The 23,385-nt window shown below is 41.0% G+C and overlaps 1 protein-coding gene across 1 annotated transcript in view; it reads right to left on the bottom strand.

The window, feature by feature from the left end:
* Window positions 1-1,811: 1,811 nt before the first annotated feature.
* Window positions 1,812-23,385, bottom strand: part of LOC129845946 (zinc finger protein 850-like) — a 35,138-nt gene continuing 13,564 nt past the window's right edge. The window contains exons 6-10 of the mRNA XM_055913927.1: window positions 20,769-22,468; window positions 9,704-10,181; window positions 8,706-8,803; window positions 8,393-8,570; window positions 1,812-4,273 (exon numbers count right to left, since the gene is read on the bottom strand). Coding sequence (XP_055769902.1) covers window positions 3,321-4,273; window positions 8,393-8,570; window positions 8,706-8,803; window positions 9,704-10,181; window positions 20,769-22,468 — 3,407 coding nt within the window. The 3' untranslated portion in view covers window positions 1,812-3,320. The remainder of the gene's footprint in view (window positions 4,274-8,392; window positions 8,571-8,705; window positions 8,804-9,703; window positions 10,182-20,768; window positions 22,469-23,385) is intronic.

Here is a 23,385-nt window from a genome sequence, read left to right as displayed (position 1 = left end):
CAACAACACTGACTGTGAATGAATCTGGTTGATTCTCTGCTCAACAACACTGACTGTGAATCAATCTGGTTGATTCTCTGCTCAACAACACTGACTGTGAATCAATCTGGTTGATTCTCTGCTCGACAACACTGACTGTGAATCAATCTGGTTGATTCTCTGCTCAACAACACTGACTGTGAATCAATCTGGTTGATTCTCTGCTCAACAACACTGACGGTGTCAAACTTTGATGTGTGTCCAGGCTGTCACTTCTGTCATCAGCTACTAACACAAAGTGTAGAGTGTAGACTTTGTATAGTCACTGTACAGCCTTAACTGTGGAGTGACCTCATTAAATGGGATATCAGCCAACTCACTGACAACCACAGAACACAACTATGTATAGTTTACACAAATATTAGCATCTTAGCTCTTATTGCAGGACTTTGAATGTGGTACATCACCTCCATAACCAACCTATTGTGTGTATTGAACATTCATATTGGACTGTAGCAGCTAGCTATCTGGCTACTGATCAACCTTTTGTGTGTATTGAACATTCATATTGGACTGTAGCAGCTAGCTAACTGACTACTGATCAACCTATTGTGTGTATTGAACATTCATATTGGACAGCCTTACCTATAGAGTAGCACCACCACCCATCAGCCCATTCTCTTCTTGATGTCAAAGCTGCAGTGTATTGTTGGTATAGGAGTATTAAATTAATGAATAATCCTATTTATTTAAAGCCCCACTAAGATGTCACCATACTATTCCTTTAAAGTCCCTCTGTCAGATATAAATCATCAGAGTGGGAAACCAACTGACATGGAAACAATGGAGCAAATGTATCACTATCAGAGGGGTGTATTATGACATCATATATAACTACTCAGACATTCCAAATATCACTTGATTATCAGAGGGGTGTATTATGACATCATATAGAACTACTCAGACATTCCAAATATCACTTGATTATCAGAGGGGTGTATTATGACATCAGATAGAACTACTCAGACATTCCAAATATCACTTGATTATCAGAGAGGTGTATTATGACATCATATAGAACTACTCAGACATTCCAAATATCACTTGTTTATCAGAGGAGTGTATTATGACATCATATAGAACTACTCAGACATTCCAAATATCACTTGATTATCAGAGGGGTGTATTATGACATCAGATAGAACTACTCAGATATTCCAAATCAGGCTTCATCCATATCATGAAGGTGGATATTGATCCAACCATTTCAAAAGTAATGACTGGGCTGATGGAAACAGGATATGCCTTTACACTTTTATAAATGGCGACAGACGATTTGTTACTTCGTTTGACAATTTGTTTGTATATTTGTGTCAGTAAAAATGTCTAAGCGAGAAATGGCTGTGGAAACTCCTTAATGCTCAAATATTTATATAATAACAATCACATCTTAGTTAACCTGGAGTCACATGATGATATGTTGTGTGGTCCTCCCACTACGACTTGGGAACCCATGTAGTTTATTAGGCTACAGATGAAATAAGTTATGAACTTTACAGGGTGGTGAAAGAGCATGTGATGAGCTTGATGCTCCATTCCAATACATGTTGATGGTCTTATATTGGTGACATGATGATTGATGGTTGGTTGCCATTTGACAAATAAAATAATCATCTCATCATTCGGGTAACAACGTTTATTCAATCAGTGGGAGGCTTGTAAATGCCCCCAGGAAAGTAAAACAAAGAACTCTTCATTGAGACAATGATAAACAGCAATCCGTGGGAGAATTGTGGTGGATATTATAAAATAAGGATCTGCTGGAGTCCAAGTCAAACCAAGATTATTTATTTCTGAGCTCAGAGAGAATAACAGAGTTACACAGCGCAGTGTAGACAGTCTGAATTCTGAAGCATTGGGTGATGAGCACATATCTTTATAGTTTCCTGTTCCTGGGAGGGACTTTATTCATACAAGGACACAGGTGCAGCTTGTTTGCAACACAGAATGATACTCCCAGGAACAGGAGATTATAATAGGACAGTTTCACAAGGTTAGTCACATACTCAGTTATGTGGACACATACAATTAACGTTTTCCATTACAGAGTCTGAACATTTTCATGTCATTAAATCATCAGTGGGCCAAAAATGCAAATGTCAACAATGGAGCAAATGCATCACATCCAAATATAAATTGATTATCTGTAGTGCTGAAGGAATGACGCACCCAGATAAACACACAAAGAGTTTTAAAAAAGGACCATTTAAAACAAGGAACCTGATCTTCTTTATATTCAAACTGACATACTCAATATTAAATTCATGTTTTCTAATAAAAACAAACAAATATATGTTTGAGTATACCTTGTACCATTTAATTTCATATGGTAAAAACAAGTAAACACATTATCAGTCAACAATATAAGACAATGGGAGCACTGTGTATGTTCTCTGATGAATTTTAAGTCAATGTGATGTGAAATATCAATATACAAGTAATTCTTCTCTTCTGTGTGGATTCTCTCATGATGTTTAAGTGACTGTGATGAGTAATATGTTTTCCCATTCTGAGCATTTTGTAAGCCTTCTCCTCTGTGTGCAGTCTTGTGTGTTATTTAAGGCTTCCTAATTTGTTAAAATGCATTGAACACTGGGAGCAGTGGTAAGGCTTCTCGACTGTGTGTATTCGCTTATGTGTTTTCAGTTGACATAAGTTGGAAAAACTCTTTCCACACTGGTAACAGTGGTACAGCTTTTCTCCTGTATGTATTCTCTCATGTATTCTCAGAGTCCCTAATATTGTAAACCGCTTTCCAAACTGGGAGCAATGGTAGGACATCTCCCCTATGTGTATTCTCTCATGTGTTTTCAGGTCCCTTAACTGGTTACAACCCTTTCCACACTGGGAGCAGTGGTAAGGCTTCACCCCTGTGTGTATTGGATTGGGTGTCCTTTCTGGTTAAAACTCTTTCCAGGCCCTCTACTCTTTTCTATTTTTGCCAATGACCATACAGTTTTTTAATTCCTTAACAGTTCTAACAATCAGCTTCTTAACAGGTATTATCAATAATTGGAAGAAACAATTTCATATGGTGAAAACAGGTAAACACATTATCAGTCAACAATAAGACAACAGGAGCTGTGTATGTTCTCTGAGGAATTTTAAGTCAATGTGATGTGAAATTACAATATACACGCTAAGAGAAGTAATTTCTCTCTCCTGTGTGGATTCTCTAATGACATTTAGGTGACTGTTATGAGTAATATGTTTTCCCACAGTCTGGGCTTCTGTAAGCATTCTCCGCTCTGTGTGCAGTCTAATGTGTTCTTTCAGGCTTCCTAAATGGGCAAAAGCTTTGAACCCTGGGAGGAGTGGTAAGGCTTATCCCCTGTGTGTATTCTCTCATGTTGTTTCAGCTCCCTTGACTGCTTGAAACACTGTCCACACTGGGAGCAGTGGTAAGGCTTCTCCCCTGTGTGTATTCTCTCGTGCCGTTTCAGCTCCCATGACTGGCTGAACCACTTTCCACACTGGGAGCAGTGGTAAGGCTTCTCCCCTGTGTGTATTCTCTCATGTTGTTTCAGCTCCCCTGACTGGCTAAAACACTTTCCACACTGGGAGCAGTGGTAAGGCTTCTCCCCTGTGTGTATTCTCTCGTGCCGTTTCAGCTCCCCTGACTGGCTAAAACACTTTCCACAATGGGAGCAGTGATAAGGCTTCTCCCCTGTGTGTATTATCTCATGCCGTTTCAGATGCCCTGGCTGTTTGAAACACTTTCCACACTGGGAGCAGTGGTAAGGCTTCTCCCCTGTGTGTATTCTCTCATGTTGTTTCAGCTCCCCTGACTGGTTGAAACACTTTCCACACTGGGAGCAGTGGTAAGGCTTCTCCCCTGTGTGTATTCTCTCATGCCGTTTCAGATGCCCTGGCTGTTTGAAACACTTTCCACACTGGGAGCAGTGGTAAGGCTTCTCCCCTGTGTGTTTTCTCTCATGGGCTTTCAGGTGTGCTTTCTGGTTAAAACTCTTTCCACTCTGGGAGCAGTGGTAAGGCTTCTCCCTTGTGTGTATTTTATCCCCTGTGTGTATTCTCTCATGAGCTTTAAGGGTTCCTAAAAGCTTAAAACTCTTTCCACACTGGGAGCAGTGGTAAGGCTTATCCCTTGTGTGTATTTTCTCATGTTGTTTCAGGTCCCATAAACGGTTACAACCCTTTCTACAGTGGGAGCACTGGTATCGTCTTGCTGGTTTGGACGTCCCTGGCTCTGGTTCCTCTGAGTCTGGTCTTTCTCCTGCCAAAGACACTGTGTTATCTTTAAATAGAGACCCGAATGAAACCTCCACATGATAAAACAACCTTGCTACGAGGGTAAATCCTAAATTAGATCTCTCAATAACCTGAGGCCAGTTTTAACAATTATAGTGTGATTTTAAAACAAATGTAGAGCTTCCTGGCAATTACTGCTATGTTTACATTACTTATTTATTCATCTTGTTTTACAAGTCAGAACACAAACTAGACAGTTCTAGGACACTGAAGACACAGACGTCGCTAGATTCCAATCGAGCAGGTGGTTCTAAATATATAACTTCATAGCTGTATGATACAGAATGTGACCTACACACTTCCTTGAACATAAAATAACTAAAGAAGTACTTTTGTGTGGAAGTCCAAAACTTGTTTTTACGTCGAAAATACAAAGCACAAGATACAAAGAACTTGAACTTTGTGAAGCATTTATTTGGGCTGCAATTTCTAAGGCTGGTAACTCTAATGAACTTATGCATCAGAAGTAACTCTGGGTCTCCCATTCCTGTGATGGTCCTTAAAGTAATGATGGACTGTTGTTTCTCTTTGCTTATTTGAGCTGTTCTTGCCATAATATGAACTTCGTCTTTTACCCAATAGGGCTATCTTCTGTATACCACCCCTACCTTGTCACAACACAACTGATTGGCTCAAACACATTAAAACCTGTTATGGCTAGGGGTTCCGCTAGCGGAACGTTTCGACAACATCCGGTGAAATTGCAGAGCGCAAAATATTTTTTTATTTATTAAAATAATTAACTTCCATGCATTCACAAGTGCAATAAACCAAATTAAAGTTTAAGGAAAGAAATTCCACAACTTAACTTCTAAAAAGGCACACATGTTAATTGAAATGCATTTCAGGTGACTACCTCATGATGCTACAGTCCTCCTTTAAGACTCCATGCTACAGTCCTCCTTTAAGACTCCATAATGTTTCATCATTAGACGCTACAGTCTTCCTTTAAGACTCCATCATGTTTAGAATGTGTCTGGAAGCGCTACTCTATCTATTCTACTCTCATCCTTTCGGTTGTAATCATATTTATGATAATAATGTTATAATAGGTAATAACTAACTTTAATAACTAGGGTTAATACCTGCCTGGCGCCCCAACAAAATCTTTATCTTTACCCCCATCTAACAATACCGCTAAAGAATTAGCATAGTAGGCCATGTAACTTAAGGTAATCTGAAATATTTAGGACTAACTTATTCCTTGCCACCCATTCTGAAACTAACTGCAGCTCTATCGGCTATGAAAAGCCAACTGAATATTATTCATGATTATTATTTGACCATGCTTGTCACTTATGAACATTTTTGAACATCTTGGCATAGTTCTGTTATAATCTCCACCCGGAACAGCCAGAAGAGGACTGGCCACCCCTCATAGCCTGGTTCCTCTCTAGGTTTCTTCCTAGGTTTTGGCCTTTCTAGGGAGTTTTTCCTAGCCACCGTGCTTCTACACCTGCATTCTAGCTGTTTGGGGTTTTAGGCTGGGTCTCTGTACAGCACTTCGAGACATTAGCTGATGTACGAAGGGCTATATAAAATAAACTTGATTGATTGATTGATTACTCTATGTTAAGTGTTGCAGTCATTTCAGTCGCTGTAGTAGCTGACGTGTACAGTGTTGAGTCATCCGCATACATAGACACACTGGCTTTACTCAAATGTCATTAGCATGTTGTTGGTAAAGATTGAAAAAAGGTGCCAAACAGCTGGCATGGGGAATTCCTGATTCTACCTTGATTTTGTTGTACAGGCTTCCATTAAAGAACACTGTGTTCTGTTAGACAGGTAGCTCTGGGGCGGCAGGTAGCCTAGTGGTTAGACCGGTAGGCCAGTAACCGAAACATTGCTGGATCGAATCCCCGAGCTGACAAGGTAAAACTCTGTCGTTCTGCCCCTGAACAAGGCAGTCCTAGGCCGTCATTGAAAAAATAATTTGTTCTTAACTGACTTGCCTAGTTAAATAAAGTTTACATTTAAACAAAAAAAGCTCTTTATCCACAATATAGCAGGGGGTGTAAAGCCATACGTTTTTTTCAGCAGCAGACTATGATCGATACTGTCAAAAGCCGCACTGAAGTCTAACAAAACAGCCCCAACAATATTTTTATCATCAATTTCTCTCAGCCAATCAGTCATTTGTAAGTGCTGTGCTTGTTGAATGAACTTCCCTATAAGCTGAAAGTCTCAATTTGTTTACTGTAAAATAGCATTGTATCTGGCCAAACACCATTTATTTTTTTAAATGTAAGGGTTGGTAACAGGTTGATTGGTCGGCTATTTAAGCCAGTAAAGGGAGCTTTACTATTCTTGGGTAGTGGAATGACTTTAGCTTCCCTCCAAGCATGAGGGAACACACTTTCTAGTAGGCTTAAATTGAAGATAATGCGAATAGAAGTGGAAATATCGGCCGCTATTATCCTCAATCATTTTCCATCCACGTTGTCAGACCCCAGTGACATGTCATTGTTGATTTTTTTGCCCAAAATTGAATTTAAGGTGCTCCAAAGCTTTTTAAAATCATTCTTCATGTCATTTATCTTTGTTTCATAGTGTAGTTTCTTCTTTTTATTCAGTTTAGTCACATGATTTCTCAATTTGCAATACGTTTGCCAATCAGTTATACAGCCAGACCTATTTGCCATCTCTTTTGCCTCCCTCTTCATCATACCATTTTTAAATTCCTCATCAATCCACGTGGATTTAACAGTTTTTACAGCCATCTGTGGATTAGATGAAGGAGGGGTTGAGGTCAGGACAGATTCTCATCAGGGAGATAAAGGTTTGGTATCCTGTTACCCTCTTTACTCTCTTCCTGTGGAACCATAAGATGTAAGGATTGGAGAGAAGGAGGAGTGTCTTAAGTGAGATATATATCTGGATGGAACAAATGTTGGGATGTCTGAATTACAGATGTACATAACCTTTGGGAATAATTCAACTTGGTTAAAGCTTCTCTAGTGTCCGTGAGTTATTTACTGTGAAAGAAAATAACCAAACAACATCAACAACATAGGAATCACTACAAACAATTGTATGACCTCTTATATAGAACATTAGGCCCAGCCTTTTGGAACTGTGGTTTTCCTAGATATGGCTACTATATTGTGATCACTACATCCAATGAATTTGGATACTGCTTTCAAACAAATTTCTGCAGCATTAGTAAAGATATGATCAAAATATGTTGATGATTTCATTCCTCTACTGTTTGTAACTACCCTGGTAGGTTGATTGATAACCTGAACAAGGTTGCCGGCACTGGTTACAGTTTGAAGCTTTCTCTTGAGTGGGCAGCCTGATCACAGCTTTCCTCCAGTATTAGTTAATTAATTAACAGTGTCTTGAGTTTAGTTTGCCTGTTCTACAGTCTTGTAAAGATAGGGGGGTTGACTGGGACAGGCAATGTAACATCCATAAGGAAGTTTTAAGGAAAAGTTTTTGTAAAATTTGCACCTTACAACGGATCATTGAAACTTTCTCTCCAAAGCTAACTTTCATCAAGGTTTTATATGGTCTATTGGTTTCTCTCTTTTCATTGGCAGAATCCTTTTTCAGTGTTATGATATTCATAACATTCATATCCACCAGTATATCTTCCTGTCAACTAACAGAACTCTGCTGGTTGTCCTGGTAACAGATACCAGTATATCTTTCTGTCAACTAACAGAACTCTGCTGGTTGTCCTGGTAACAGATACCAGTATATCTTCCTGTCAACTAACAGAACTCTGCTGGTTGTCCTGGTAACAGATACCAGTCTATCTTCCTGTCAACTAACAGAACTCTGCTGGTTGTCCTGGTAACAGATACCAGTCTTTCTTCCTGTCAACTAACAGAACTCTGCTGGTTGTCCTGGTAACAGATACCAGTCTATCTTCCTGTCAACTAACAGAACTCTGCTGGTTGTCCTGATAACAGATACCAGTCTATCTTCCTGTCAACTAACAGAACTCTGCTGGTTGTCCTGGTAACAGATACCAGTCTATCTTCCTGTCAACTAACAGAACTCTGCTGGTTGTCCTGGTAACAGATACCAGTGGGCAGATCTATTGTATTTGTTCAAACTAAACTACAACACTTACTTTGATGAGTCAAATCTGATCCTTTCTTCTCTCCTCCTCCTCTCACAGTTCCACTCAGCCCCGTTATTTTCCTGCAGTCCACCAGCAGCACAGACAACCTCTTCATACCCAGCAGTAAGGTGCTACCGGGAGAGGCACGACACGGGGACTCCGGGAGGGAGGAAGGGCTAGCGTTGTCCTGGTAACCATAAAGAGGGGACACAGACACATATCCTTATGGATGCTGATGTCACTGTTGACATAAAGTGCTTTACAGAAAACCAGCCCAGACCCCGATAGAGCAAGCTGTATACTAGACCAGACCAAGCTGTACCATCTGGTGTTCTGATCTGGAGAGACTCTTCTCTGATTCGTCAGCATCAGGATGTTGTTGAGGCTCCCCAGAGGATCCACAATAGTCATGTCTCTCTCCTGTGTGAACGAGGACATCAAACAGATGGTAAACGTATGACAATATATTACAATCATAGGGTCTTACAAGAGACCAAATAAAATGGCCACTTTCATCATGATTTTTAAATATATTGTTTGTGATGCAAATGTGAAAGGGTGACTTTCACGTATACTTGAGTCATTTTCTATTAAGGTATCTTTACTTATATTCAAGTATGACAATTGGGTACTTTTTCCACCACTGTGATTCATTGGGTCTTACAATAGGCATGAATGTGTCTAAAAAGGGCCTATAAAATATTATTTGTGATACAAATGTAAAAGGGTCGTTCTACTAAATGGGTGCCTTTTGTTTCCCTTTGATATTTTAAGTAGAAATTATGAAACAATATTGAATTTTAAAAGCCTGTTATATTAGATGAGGGGAACTTTAATATAGACCACATGGAGAATTCAATACATCTAATTTAAAAGTCCCCAAAATAAATGTACCAATGGCAGATTGAACCTTTAAGAATGTATACAGTACGAAACGGGTAGGTATAATTTGTGGAACGTTCAAACACGAATCTATTCCAAAAACGTCGTAATGTACAAGGATGCCAACAAACAACGCATACAAAGTAGCATGATCAATTCACCTAGCTAACTAGCTGCCAAAAGGGCATCAACTCACCATGTAGCTTATTCTTAATAAGTGAGTGAGGACAGACATTTTTCAGAATAAACGTGGTGAGTGAAAAACCTAATGAAATAGCCCACTCCCTACCCGGTATCCTGTTCTGCCGCTATACAACTGTGTATGCGGTGTTTGTTGGCATCCTTGCTCAAAACATATTCAAGTGTAGAACTTCAGTAGAATGCCCCACAGTTCAACAACTGCAGAGTTTGTGCCCCTGCTTTTAAGACAGTACTCACTGTTGATAATCTGATATTCTGTCTCCTCCTCTTTCACTCCAAAAACGTCTTCCATCTTCACCTTTATTGAGATAGCATCCTCTTCCTCCTTTTTCATCCTGAAAGTTTCTTTCTCTTCTTCCTTCACTATAACAACCTCTTCTTCCTTCACTATAACAGCCTCTTCTTCCTTCACTATAACAGCCTCTTCTTCCTTCACTATAACAACCTCTTCTTCCTTCACTATAACAGCCTCTTCTTCCTTCACTATAACAGCCTCTTCTTCCTTCACTATAACAGCCTCTTCTTCCTTCACTATAACAACCTCCTCTTCCTCCTTTTTCATTATGAAAGGTTCTTTCTCTTCTTTCACTGTAATACCCTCCTCTTTTTCTTCCACAACATTGTTCAGCGCCAGAGCTTCTTTCTCCGTACAGCAGACCTCCTCTTCTTTAGCAGGGGATGAGTAGTTTAGCGAGCTCATGGTCGGGGATGTTAGCTAGCTAGTTAGCATTAGCGACTAGCCTAGTGCTAGGCTCAGCATCAATCTTTAACAAATTTGCAAATTGAACAAGCAAATTAGGTTAAAGTTAACCAGTTAATACGTCTACAGAATTGTGTTTACAACAGTGAGATTAGCTAATGTACATTAACATGGTCTAAAGCGTCAATCTTTCAGTTTTATGTCGGCTAGCAAGCTACCGAGGTGGTTGAAAGAGTAGCCGCGTTGTTGTTCCTGAAGAAGCGTCCCGTCCAGTAAATTATACGTCAGGCGAGAAACATCGTCTGAAAGATTGCAAATCTGCCGTCTGCTGGCTGGAGTGGGTAACGCAGTTTGGAAACAATAGTTATTACACTTTTTGTATTGGAAAGAACGTCATAATAATTGAACAATAGGCTGATATATTTTCTCTTACGTCTTACAAATAATACCGTCCTGTACACAGACGTAGAATCAATCAATCAATCAATTTTATTTTATATAGCCCTTCGTACATCAGATAATATCTCGAAGTGCTGTACAGAAACCCAGCCTAAAACCCCAAACAGCTAGAATGCAGGTGTAGAAGCACGGTGGCTAGGAAAAACTCCCTAGAAAGGCCAAAACCTAGGAAGAAACCTAGAGAGGAACCAGGCTATGAGGGGTGGCCAGTCCTCTTCTGGCTGTGCCGGGTGGAGATTATAACAGAACTATGCCAAGATGTTCAAAAATGTTCATAAGTGACAAGCATGGTCAAATAATAATCATGAATAATTTTCAGTTGGCTTTTCATAGCTGATCATTAAGAGTTGAAACACAACAGGTCTGGGACAGGTGGCGGTTCCATAACCACAGGCAGAACAGCTGAAACTGGAATAGCAGCAAGGCCAGGCGGACTGGGGACAGCAAGGAGTCACCACGGGCGGCAGTCCCGACGCATGGTCCTAGGGCCCAGGTCCTCCGAGAGAAAGAAAGAGAGAAGGAGAAAATTAGAGAGAGCCAAGATTTTCAAAATGTTCATAAATGACAAGCATGGTCAAATAATAATCAGGAATAAATCTCAGTTGGCTTTTCATAGCCGATCATTAAGAGTTGAAAACAGCAGGTCTGGGACAGGTAGGGGTTCCATAACCGCAGGCAGAAGAGTTGAAACTGGAATAGCAGCAAGGCCAGGCGGACTGGGGGCAGCAAGGAGTCACCACGGCCGGTAGTCCCGACGTATGGTCCTAGGGCTCAGGTCCTCCGAGAGAAAGAGAGAAGGAGAAAATTAGAGAGAGCCAAGATTTTCAAAATGTTCATAAATGACAAGCATGGTCAAATAATAATCAGGAATAAATCTCAGTTGGCTTTTCATAGCCGATCATTAAGAGTTGAAAACAGCAGGTCTGGGACAGGTAGGGGTTTCGTAACCGCAGGCAGAAACAGTTGAAACTGGAATAGCAGCAAGGCCGGGCGGACTGGGGACAGCAAGGTGTCAGCATGCCCGGTAGTCCTGACGTATGGTCCTAGGGCTCAGGTTCTCAGAGAGAAAGAGAGAACGAGAGAATTAGAGAGAGCAATCTTAAATTCACACAGGACACTGGATAAGACAGGAGAAGTATTCCAGGTATAACCAACTGACCCTAGCCCCCCGACACATAAACTACTGCAGCATAAATACTGGAGGCTGAGACAGGAGCGGTCAGGAGACACTGTGGCCCCATCCGAAGAAACCCCCGGACAGGGCCAAACAGGAAGGATATAACCCCACCCACTCTGCCAAAGCACACCCCCCACAGATAGCCTCCTCTTCCTCTTTTACTCCAAAAGGTTCTTCCTCTTCTTTCACTACATTCTCCTCCTTCAATGTTACGGAATCTTCCTCGTTCATTCTGAAAGCTTCTTCCTCTCCTATCACCAGAACTTATTTTCTCCGTCTAGTTTAGTGAGTGTATGCTCCGGGCGATTAGCCTAGTGCAGTATGAAGTTAACACATTCGCTAATTTAAGAAGCAAATTACGTAAAAATGAACTAGTAGATACGTAAACAGAATTGTGTTCTAAACACCATATAATATAATATACACAGGATTAGTCTAAAGAGCTTAAATGCTCCTGTTTTATCTTCGCTAGCAAACCACCGCGTTGGATGAATCAGAGGCCTTTTGTCGCTGTTGAAGAAGCCTCCCGCCCCGTCCATTAAATTATACGTCACGCAAGAAGCATTACCTGAAATACTCACATTGCCATCTGCTGACTGGAGTGGGTAACACAGATTGGAACAAAAATAAAGCAATGTCAAAAAAAGTAATTTAAAAATAACCAGATGTTATGTTAACTTACTTCTTAGAGCCAAAACGTTCCTCCAGGGCTGACCTGCCCATTAGGTGACAGATTGAAGAGGATTAGGTGACAGATTGAAGAGGGCGACATTAGCTTGGAATATGCCATCCTCGTCAAATTGACCAAGGCTCATCGCTAACAACACCTTACATAATTCTGCCCAAAAACAATGAAAACTTCTCCCACCCAGTGGCATATGGGATATTTAGGTGAGTGTTGGTGTTGCCACATGAAGCAGTGCCCACTTTGCAAAAGGAAACATGGACAGATAGGACTCTACCTGTGTAGAGCACATGCCCCTTTACCCTTCCTGTCTCTAAAGTGCCCTTTTGGGTGGTGGTATAATTTGTATTCATTTTTTTGTCATAGTTATTTTTAACCCACTGCCTGCAAGTCGTTTTTAAATTCACCTAAGTGATTTGTATTTTCCTTCAACTTTCTGAAGAGGAAACAGCCAGGAAATGCCCCTGTCTAAGTGCATTTGTCTACCACTATGTGTAGTTGTTAGCGATAATGCTAATGACAACCATCTTCTGGTTGATAGAAAAGCTTTCCCCAAAACCTTGTCAATTAAATGTTAACTACAAAGTAGTCTATGCCTACCTGGCAGAATGATATCATGATTATTTGCATCAATCCAGTTGTGATTTGTTCAGCAAACTCTGCAATCACATGTGTGCTACAGAGACACCACTAACCAAGCAAGGCTCTTGCTGGTGCCACTTGAATTAAAGGGTATCTACACACAAAAATGAAAATGTCTTAGATTTTTCTCAGACTACAAAAGTGGTCTCCTTTTGTTGTTTATCTATTAACAATGTGATTTTGAGAGCGAAAAACTGAAAAACAGAAACAAATCAGAAACCTGGAAAATTACTAAACGGAGAAAACGGAATTTAAGAAAATATATTAAATATTCTATTGATTTTCTCTCATTATGTCACACCAGACTTCGCTTTGGCTCCCCCTCCTGTCCAGTCTAGGCGTTCAGCGTTGCCGGCCTTCTAGCTGCTGCCGAACCTACTGCTGTCAAACGCCCTTCAATCATCAACCCCCGGCCTTCTAGCTGCTGCCGAACCTACTGCTGTCAAACGCCCTTCACTCATCAACCCCCGGCCTTCTAGCTGCTGCCCAAACTACTGCTGTCAAACGCCCTTCACTCATCAACCCCCGGACTTGTCTCGTCATCATTACACACACCTGGTTCCAATCGCCCCTCTATCACTGTATATATACACTCCCTCTGACATTTTGTCTTTTGTAGGTCATTGTAAATGTTACTGGTTTTCCTGAGAGGAATCTCTCCTACTATTTCCTGAGTACTTTATATAGTTCACCCTGGGCCTTTATGTTAATGAAGATATAATTTGAGCACAACAACGTTTGGGTTTTGTTCCGCTTTGATCTGTTGGTGCTGAAATAAATTCAGTCGTTCCAAACCTGAGACTGCATCCTTCCTACTCCTCTCTACACCAGTAACACATTATCTAGGAGAGTGTAGAGCAGTGTTAACCAATCCTACTCCTCTCTACACCAGTAAATCATTATCTAGGAGAGTGTAGAGCAGTGTTAACCAATCCTACTCCTCTCTAAAACAGTAACACATTATCTAGGATAGTGTAGAGCAGTGTTAACCAATCCTGGTCCTCCACTACCACCAACAGTAACACATTATCTAGGAGAGTGTAGAGCAGTGTTAACCAATCCTACTCCTCTCTACACCAGTAACACATTATCTAAGAGAGTGTAGAGCAGTGTTAACCAATCCTACTCCTCTCTACACCAGTAACACATTATCTAGGAGAGTGTAGAGCAGTGTTAACCAATCCTGGTCCTCAACTACCCCCAACAGTAACACATTATCTAGGATAGTGTAGAGCAGTGTTAACCAATCCTGGTCCTCTCTACAACAGTAACACATTATCTTGGAGAGTGTAGAGCAGTGTTAACCAATCTTGATCCTCCACTACCACCAACAGTAACACATTATCTAGGAGAGTGTAGAGCAGTGTTAACCAATCCTGGTCCTCCACTACCACCAACAGTAACACATTATCTAGGAGAGTGTAGAGCAGTGTTAACCAATCCTGATCCTCCACTACCACCAACAGTAACACATTATCTAGGAGAGTGTAGAGCAGTGTTAACCAATCCTGGTCCTCCACTACCACCAACAGTAACACATTATCTAGGAGAGTGTAGAGCAGTGTTAACCAATCCTACTCCTCTCTACACCAGTAACACATTATCTAGGAGAGTGTAGAGCAGTGTTAACCAATCCTACTCCTCTCTACAACAGTAACACATTTTCTAGGAGAGTGTAGAGCAGTGTTAACCAATCCTGATCCTCCACTACCACCAACAGTAACACATTATCTAGGAGAGTGTAAAGCAGTGTTTCCCAATGCTGGTCCTCCAGTACCCCCATCAGTACACATTTTTACTGTTGTAGAGTAACAGCTGTATCCTGAAGTGACCTTTAACCTCCCTGCTCCTTAATACTTATTCCATTAGATCAAAGCTTCAGCCAAGTAGGATACATGATAGTGGCAACACATGGAGTAGGGTTGGATATAGTCATGGTAGGATACATGATAGTGGAAACACATGGAGTAGGGTTGGATATAGTCATGGTAGGATACATGATAGTGGCAACACATGTAGTAGGGTTGGATATAGTCATGGTAGGATACATGATAGTGGCAACACATGGAGCTGGGTTGGATATAGTCATGGTAGGATACATGATAGTGGCAACACATGGAGTAGGGTTTGATAGAGACAACACATGGAGTAGGGTTGGATATAGTCATGGTAGGATACATGATAGAGGCAACACATGGAGTAGGGTTTGATATAGTTATGGTAGGATACATGATAGTGGCAACACATGGAGTTGGGTTGGATATAGTCATGGTAGGATACATGACAGAGGCAACACATGGAGTAGGGTTTGATATAGTCATGGTAGGATACATGATAGTGGCAACACATGGAGTTGGGTTGGATATAGTCATGGTAGGATACATGATAGTGGAAACACATGGAGTAGGGTTGGATATAGTCATGGTAGGATACATGATAGTGGCAACACATGTAGTAGGGTTGGATATAGTCATGGTAGGATACATGATAGTGGCAACACATGGAGCTGGGTTGGATATAGTCATGGTAGGATACATGATAGTGGCAACACATGGAGTAGGGTTTGATAGAGACAACACATGGAGTAGGGTTGGATATAGTCATGGTAGGATACATGATAGAGGCAACACATGGAGTAGGGTTTGATATAGTTATGGTAGGATACATGATAGTGGCAACACATGGAGTTGGGTTGGATATAGTCATGGTAGGATACATGACAGAGGCAACACATGGAGTAGGGTTTGATATAGTCATGGTAGGATACATGATAGTGGCAACACATTGAGTTGGGTTGGATATAGTCATGGTAGGATACATGATAGTGGCAACACATGGAGTTGGGTTTGGTATAGTCATGGTAGGATACATGATAGTGGTAACATGTAAAGTAGGGTTGGATATAGTAATGGTATGATACATGATAGTGGTAACATGTGGAGTAGGGTTTGATATAGTCATGGTAGGATACATGATAGAGGCAACACATGGAGTTGGGTTGGATATAGTCATGGTAGGATACATGAGAGAGGCAACACATGGAGTAGGGTTTGATATAGTCATGGTAGGATACATGATAGAGGAAACACATGGAGTAGGGTTGGATATAGTCATAGTAGGATACATGATAGAGGCAACACATGGAGTAGGGTTTGATATAGTCATGGTTAACAAAATAATTTACTCAACATATTGTGCAGCTTTCTGTTGCAGGATCTTTTTATGGGGGGGTGCCCTTTGTTGTTTACACTTCACACACATGGTTATGGGCTTAAAAAATAAGACACCAGTACCATGTCAGATACAATTTAAATGTATTCATATTTGAGTTTACATCCCAATATGACACTTCATCACAGAAGACTGAAATGTAACAAAACTACTATTGTGTTTATTGAGCTGTACACTGAGATGCTCAGTTGGTCAACATTCCCCTCCAGTGATTCCCCAACATCTTGTCAACATGTGCCCCAAAAATGGATCAGATATCTAATACCAGTCTATCTTTATAGACATGTATCCACAACAAGGCTTAGGCCTCTCATATAGTCTGCAAAAAACTCTCCAAAATGTCAATGTCAATCTTTATTTTCATGCATATAACTTGTCAAAAATCATTTATATTACCAAATTCAGTCTTTCGTGTGGACAATATTTTTTTCATGTTTTCATGAGTGTTTGAGATTAGGTCCCTGAATGGTCAAAAAGCTCTTCAAATAGAAGTATGTTTATAACACATATCTTACAGGTAGGTCCTCTCTCACTCTCGCTCATCATGTCACAAGCTGAGAGGCTCCCAGAGGAAGGGTAGGCCCTCTCTCACTCTCTCTCAACTTGTCACAAGCTGAGAGGCTCCCAGAGGCAGGGCCATAAAAGGCCCCCAGCTCACTCAACTGCCCCTCCCCTCTCCAACAGCCATCAACCCAGAACATCCTGAAGACAGAACATCTAAAAGATCATCTGGGAATTCTTTCTTCCTCATGGAGCTTTTCAAAAGTGAGGTGAATATTCAATGTGATGTTTGTTCAGCGCATTCGGAAAGTATTCAGACCCCTTTACTTTTTCCACATTTTGTTATGTTACAGCCTTATTTGAAAATGGATTTTAAAAATATATATATATATTCAGCAATCTACACACAATAGCCCATCATTTGGGGTGGCAGGTAGCCTATTGGTTAGAGCATTGGGCTAGTAACCATAAGGTTGATGGATCGAATCCCTGAGCTGACAAGGTAAAACTCTGTTGTTCTGACCCTGAACAAGGCAGTGTTCAGCGGTAGGCCGTCATTGTAAATAAGAAATTGTTCTTAACTGACTTGACTAGTTAAATATAACACATCTAATTACAAAGCAAAAACAGGTTTTTAGAAACATTTATTAAAGATAAAAAATATACCTTCTTTACATAACAGTAAGTATTCAGACCCTTTATTATGAGACTGTCAGAGTAAAAACCAAGCCATGAGGTAGAAGGAATTGTCTGTAGAGCTCCGAGACAGGATTAGGTCGAGGCACAGATCTTGGGAAGGGTCCAACACATTTCTGCAGCATTGAAGGTCCACAAGAACACAGTGGCCTCCATCATTCTAAAATGGAAGAAGTTTGGAACCACCAAGACCCTTCCTAGTGCTGGCGGCTCAGCCACACTGAGCAATAGGGGGAGAAGGGCCTTGGTCAGGGAGGTGACCAAGAACCCGATGGTCACTCTGACAGAGCTCTAGAGTTCCTCTGTGGAAATGGGAGAACCTTCCAGAAGGACAACCATCTCTCCACCTCTCCACCAATCAAGCCTTTATGGTAGAGTGGCCTGACGGAAGCCCCCCCTCAGTAAAATGCACATGACAGCCCACTTGGAGTTTGCCAAAAGGCACCAAAAGGACTTTCAGACCATGAGAAACCAGATTATCTGGTTTTGGCCTGACGCTTTGGCCTGAATGCCAAGCGTCACGTCTGGAGGAAACCTGGCACCATCCCTAGGGTGAAGCATGGTGGTGGCAGCATCATGCTGTGGGGATGTTTTTCAGCAGCAGGGACTAGGAGATTAGTCAGGATCAAGGGAAAGATGAACCGAGCAAAGTACAGAGAGATCCTTGATGAAAACCTGCTCCAGAGCACTCAGGACCTCAGACTGGGGGCGAAGGTTCACCTTCCAACAGGACAACAACCCAAAGCACACAGCCAAGACAATGCAGTAGTGGCTTCGGGTCAAGTCTCTGGTTTCTGAATGTCCTTGAGTGGCCGAGCCAGAACCCGGACTTGAACCCGGTCTAACATCTCTGGAGAGACCTGAAAATAGCTGTGCAGCGACGCTCCCCAACCAACCTGACAGAGCTTGAGAGAGTCTGCGTCGAAGAATGGGAGAAACTCCCCAAATACAGGTGTGCCAAGCTTGTAGCGTCATACGTAATACTTATGAAAATGTTATTTTTCAGTTGTAAAAAAAAAAAAAAAAAAGAGCAACAATATCTAAAGACCTGTTTTTGTTTTGTCATTATGGGATATTGTGATGTCATTATGGGATATTGTGATGTCATTATGGGATATTGTGATGTCATTATGGAATATTGTGTGTAGATTGATGAGGAGAAAAAATGATTTAATACATTTTAGAATAAGGCTGTAACGTAACAAAATGTGGAAAAAAGTCAAGAGGTCTGAATACTTTCTGAAGGCATTGTATATAGCCATGTTATAAAGTATGAAAAGGCTTGTTCATTCACATGTCATGAAATCACTATGACATCATCATATTTGTATATATCCTAATGAATAAACTTTGGCTGGAAACATGGTTATTATTTATTTATTTAACAAGGTAAGTCAACTGAGAACACATTGTCATTTACAGCAACAACCTGGGGAATCATTACAGGGGAGAGAAGGGAGGATGTATGAGCCAAATTGTAAACAGTTTATATAGTTTACACAAATATTAGTCTCTTAGCTCTTATTGCAGGACTTTGACTGTGGTACATCACCTCCCCAGTCAACCTATTATCAGAGGGGTGTATTATGACATCATATAGAACTACTCAGAGATTCTAAATATCACTTGATTATCAGAGGATCATCCATATCATGAAGGTGGATATTGATCCAACCATTTCAAAAGTAATGACCAGGCTGATGGAAACAGGATATGCCTTTACAATTTTATAAAAGCCGACAGACGATATGTTAGTTCGTTTTACATGGTGGGGTCTTTTTGTGTCAGTAAAAATGTTTAAGCGAGAAATGGCGGTGGAAACTCCTTTATGCTCAAATATTTATATTTAAGTTTTGTCACGCAAAGCCTTTTATCTGCAATGAGTCTGTTTGATAGAAACATTTCTGGTGGGAAAATGCGTATATTGTTTTATGCAGATTTTAGAATATTCACATGAAAATCTGTCGCAAACTGCATGGAAACTTAGCTACTAAGGTGGATATTGATCCAACACCTGCTGCTTATTCAAACCAGCCCACTGGGCACAGACGTCAGTTCAACATCTAGTTTCTATTTACATTTCTTTGAGTCGTCAACTAAAGTGAATTCAACATGAAATCAACACAAAATGTCACCTGTCATTGGATTTAGGTTGCCAGTTGGATGAAAAACAACTAAAATAACTGATGTTGATGGCTTTTTACAAATCCAATCAGTTTTCTACAGCTATCATCATCACGTGGATTTGTTTTGTTGAAATGACGTGGAAACAACATTTATTCAACCAGTGGGAGGCTTGTAAATGCCCCCAGGAAAGTGGAACGAGGAACTCTTCATTGAGACAATGATAAACAGCAATCCGTGGGAGAGTTGAGGTGGATATTATAAAATAAGCATCTGCTGGAGTCCAAGTCAAACCAAGATTCTTTATTTCTGAGCTCAGAGAGAATAACAGTTACACAGCGCAGTGTAGACAGTCTGAATTCCTGAAGCATTGGGTGATGAGCACATATCTTTATAGTTTCCTGTTCCTGGGAGGGACTTTATTCATTCAAGGACGCAGGTGCAGCTGGTTTGCAACACAGGAAGATACTCCCAAGAACAGGAGATTATAATAGGACAGTTTCACAAGGTTAGTCACATAATCAGTTATGTGGACACACATACAATTAACATTTTCCGTTACAGTCTGAATATTTGAATTTCATTAAATCATCACTGGGCCAACAATGCAAATGTAAACAATGGAACAAATGCATCACATCCAAATATCACTGTATTATCTGTAGTGCTGGAGGAATGACACACCCAGATAAACACACACAAAGAGTTTTAAAAAGGACCATTTAAACACATGGAATCTGATCTACTTTATATTCAAACTGACATACTCCATATTAAATTCATGTTTTCTAATAAAAACAAACAAATATATGTTTGAGTATACCTTGTACCATTTAATTTCATATGGTAAAAACAAGTAAACACATTATCAGTCAACAATATAAGACAATGGGAGCACTGTGTATGTTCTCTGATGAATTTTAAGTCAATGTGATGTGAAATATCAATATACAAGTAATTCTTCTCTTCTGTGTGGATTCTCTCATGACGTTTAAGTGACTGTGATGAGTAATATGTTTTCCCAGTCTGAGCAATTTCTAAGCCTTCTCCTCTGTGTGTAGTCTCATGCGTTCTTTCAGGCTTCCTAAATGGGCAAAAACTTTGCACCCTGGGAGGAGTGGTAAGGCTTCTCCCCTCTGTGTATTTTCTCGTGTTGGTTCAGGTTGCTTTTCTGATTAAAACTCTTTCCACAAATGCAGCAGTGGTAATACTTCTCTCCTGTGTGAATTCTCTCGTGAGCTTTAAGGGTTCCTAAAAGCACAAAACTCTTTCCACACTGGGAGCAGTGGTAAGGCTTCTCCCCGGTGTGTATTCTCTCATGTTGTTTCAGCTCCCCTGAACGGCGGAAACACTTTCCACACTGGGAGCAGTGGTAAGGCTTCTCCCCTGTGTGTATTCTCTCATGAGCTTCAAGGGTTCCTAACACCGTAAAACTCTTTCCACACTGGGAGCAGTGGTAAGGCTTCTCCCCTGTGTGTATTCTCTCATGTTGTTTCAGGTGTGCTTTCTGGTTAAAAGTATTTCCACACTGGGAGCAGTGGTAAGGCTTCTCCCCTGTGTGTATTCTCTCATGTCGTTTCAGCTCCCCTGAACGGCTGAAACACTTTCCACACTGGGAGCAGTGGTAAGGCTTCTCCCCTGTGTGTATTCTCTCATGTTGTTTCAGATGACAAGGCCGTTTGAAACTCTTTCCACACTGGGAGCAGTGGTAAGGCTTCTCCTCTGTGTGTATTCTCTCGTGTTGGTTCAGGTTTCCTTTCCGGCTGAAACACTGTCCACACTGGGAGCAGTGGTAAGGCTTCTCCCCTGTGTGTATTCTCTCATGTCGTTTCAGCTCCCCTGATCTGCTGAAACACTTTCCACACTGGGAGCAGTGGTAAGGCTTCTCCCCGGTGTGTATATTTCCGTGAGCTTTAAGGGTTTCTAACACCTTAAAACTCTTTCCACATTGGGAGCAGTGGTAAGGCTTCTCCCCTGTGTGTATTCTCTCGTGTTGGTTCAGCTTTCCTTTCTGGCTGAAACACTGTCCACACTGGGAGCAGTGGTAAGGCTTCTCCCCAGTGTGTATTCTCTCATGTCGTTTCAGCTCCCCTGAACTGCTGAAACACTTTCCACACTGGAAGCAGTGGTAAGGCTTCTCCCCTGTGTGTATTCTGTCATGTTGTTTCAGCTCCCCTGACCGCCTGAAACACTGTCCACACTGGGAGCAGTGGTAAGGCTTCTCCCCTGTGTGTATTCTCTCGTGTTGGTTCAGCTTTCCTTTCTGGCTGAAACACTGTCCACACTGGGAGCAGTGGTAAGGCTTCTCCCCAGTGTGTATTCTCTCATGTCGTTTCAGCTCCCCTGAACTGCTGAAACACTTTCCACACTGGAAGCAGTGGTAAGGCTTCTCCCCTGTGTGTATTCTGTCATGTTGTTTCAGCTCCCCTGACCGCTTGAAACACTGTCCACACTGGGAGCAGTGGTAAGGCTTCTCCCCTGTGTGTATTCTGTCATGTTGTTTCAGATGACAAGGCCGTTTGAAACTCTTTCCACACTGGGAGCAGTGGTAAGGCTTCTCCCCTGTGTGTATTCTCTCGTGGGCTTTAAGGGTTCCTAAAAGCTTAAAACTCTTTCCACACTGGGAGCAGTGGTAAGGCTTCTCCTTTGTGTGTATTTTCTCGTGTTGTTTCAGGTTCCATAACCGGTTACAACCCTTTCTAAAGTGGGAGCACTGGTGTCGTCTTGCTGGTTCGGACGTCCCTGGCTCTGGTTCCTCTGAGTCTGGTCTTTCTCCTGCCAAAGACACTGTGTTATTTTTAAATTAGAGACCCGAATGAAACCTCCACATGATAAAACAACCTTGCGACGAGGGTAAATCCTAAATCAGATCTCTCAATAACCTGAGGCCAGTTTTAACAATTATAGTGTGATTTTAAAACAAATGTAGAGCTTCCTGGCAATTACTGCTACGTTTACATTACTTATTTTATTCATCCTGTTTTACAAGTCAGAACACAAACTAGACAGTTCTAGGAAACTGAAGACACAGACGTCGCTAGATTCCAATCAAGCAGGTGGTTCTAAATATATAACTTTCATAGCTGTATGATACAGAATGTGACCTACACACTTCCTTAAACATAAAATAACTAAAGAAGTAATTTTGTGTGGCAGTCCAAAACTTGTTTTTACGTCGAAGATACAAAGCACAAGATACAAAGCACTTGAACTTTGTGAAGCTGTTTTTACGTTGAAAATACAAAGCACAAGATACAAAGCACTTGAACTTTGTGAAGCGTTTATTTGGGCTGCAATTTCTAAGGCTGGTAACTCTAATGAACTTATGCATCAGAAGTAACTCTGGGTCTCCCATTCCTGTGGTGGTCCTTAAAGTAATGATGGACTGTTGTTTCTCTTTGCTTATTTGAGCTGTTCTTGACATAATATGAACTTCGTCTTTTACCCAATAGGGCTATCTTCTGTATACCACCCCTACCTTGTCACAACACAACTGATTGGCTCAAACACATTAAAACCTGTTATGGCTAGGGGTTCCGCTAGCGGAACGTTTCGACAACATCCGGTGAAATTGCAGAGCGCAAAATATATATTTTTTAAATTAGAAATATTTAACTTTCATGCATTCACAAGTGCAATACACCAAATTAAAGCTTAACTTCTTGTTAATCTAGCCACCGTGTCAGATTTCAAAAAGGCTTTAC

This window comes from Salvelinus fontinalis, unplaced genomic scaffold (genome assembly GCF_029448725.1).
Source record: "Salvelinus fontinalis isolate EN_2023a unplaced genomic scaffold, ASM2944872v1 scaffold_0409, whole genome shotgun sequence".
In the NCBI taxonomy this organism is placed as follows: Eukaryota; Metazoa; Chordata; class Actinopteri; order Salmoniformes; family Salmonidae; genus Salvelinus; species Salvelinus fontinalis.
The sequence above is the reverse complement of the archived record's forward strand: the minus strand, read 5'-3'. Positions and strand labels throughout refer to the sequence as shown.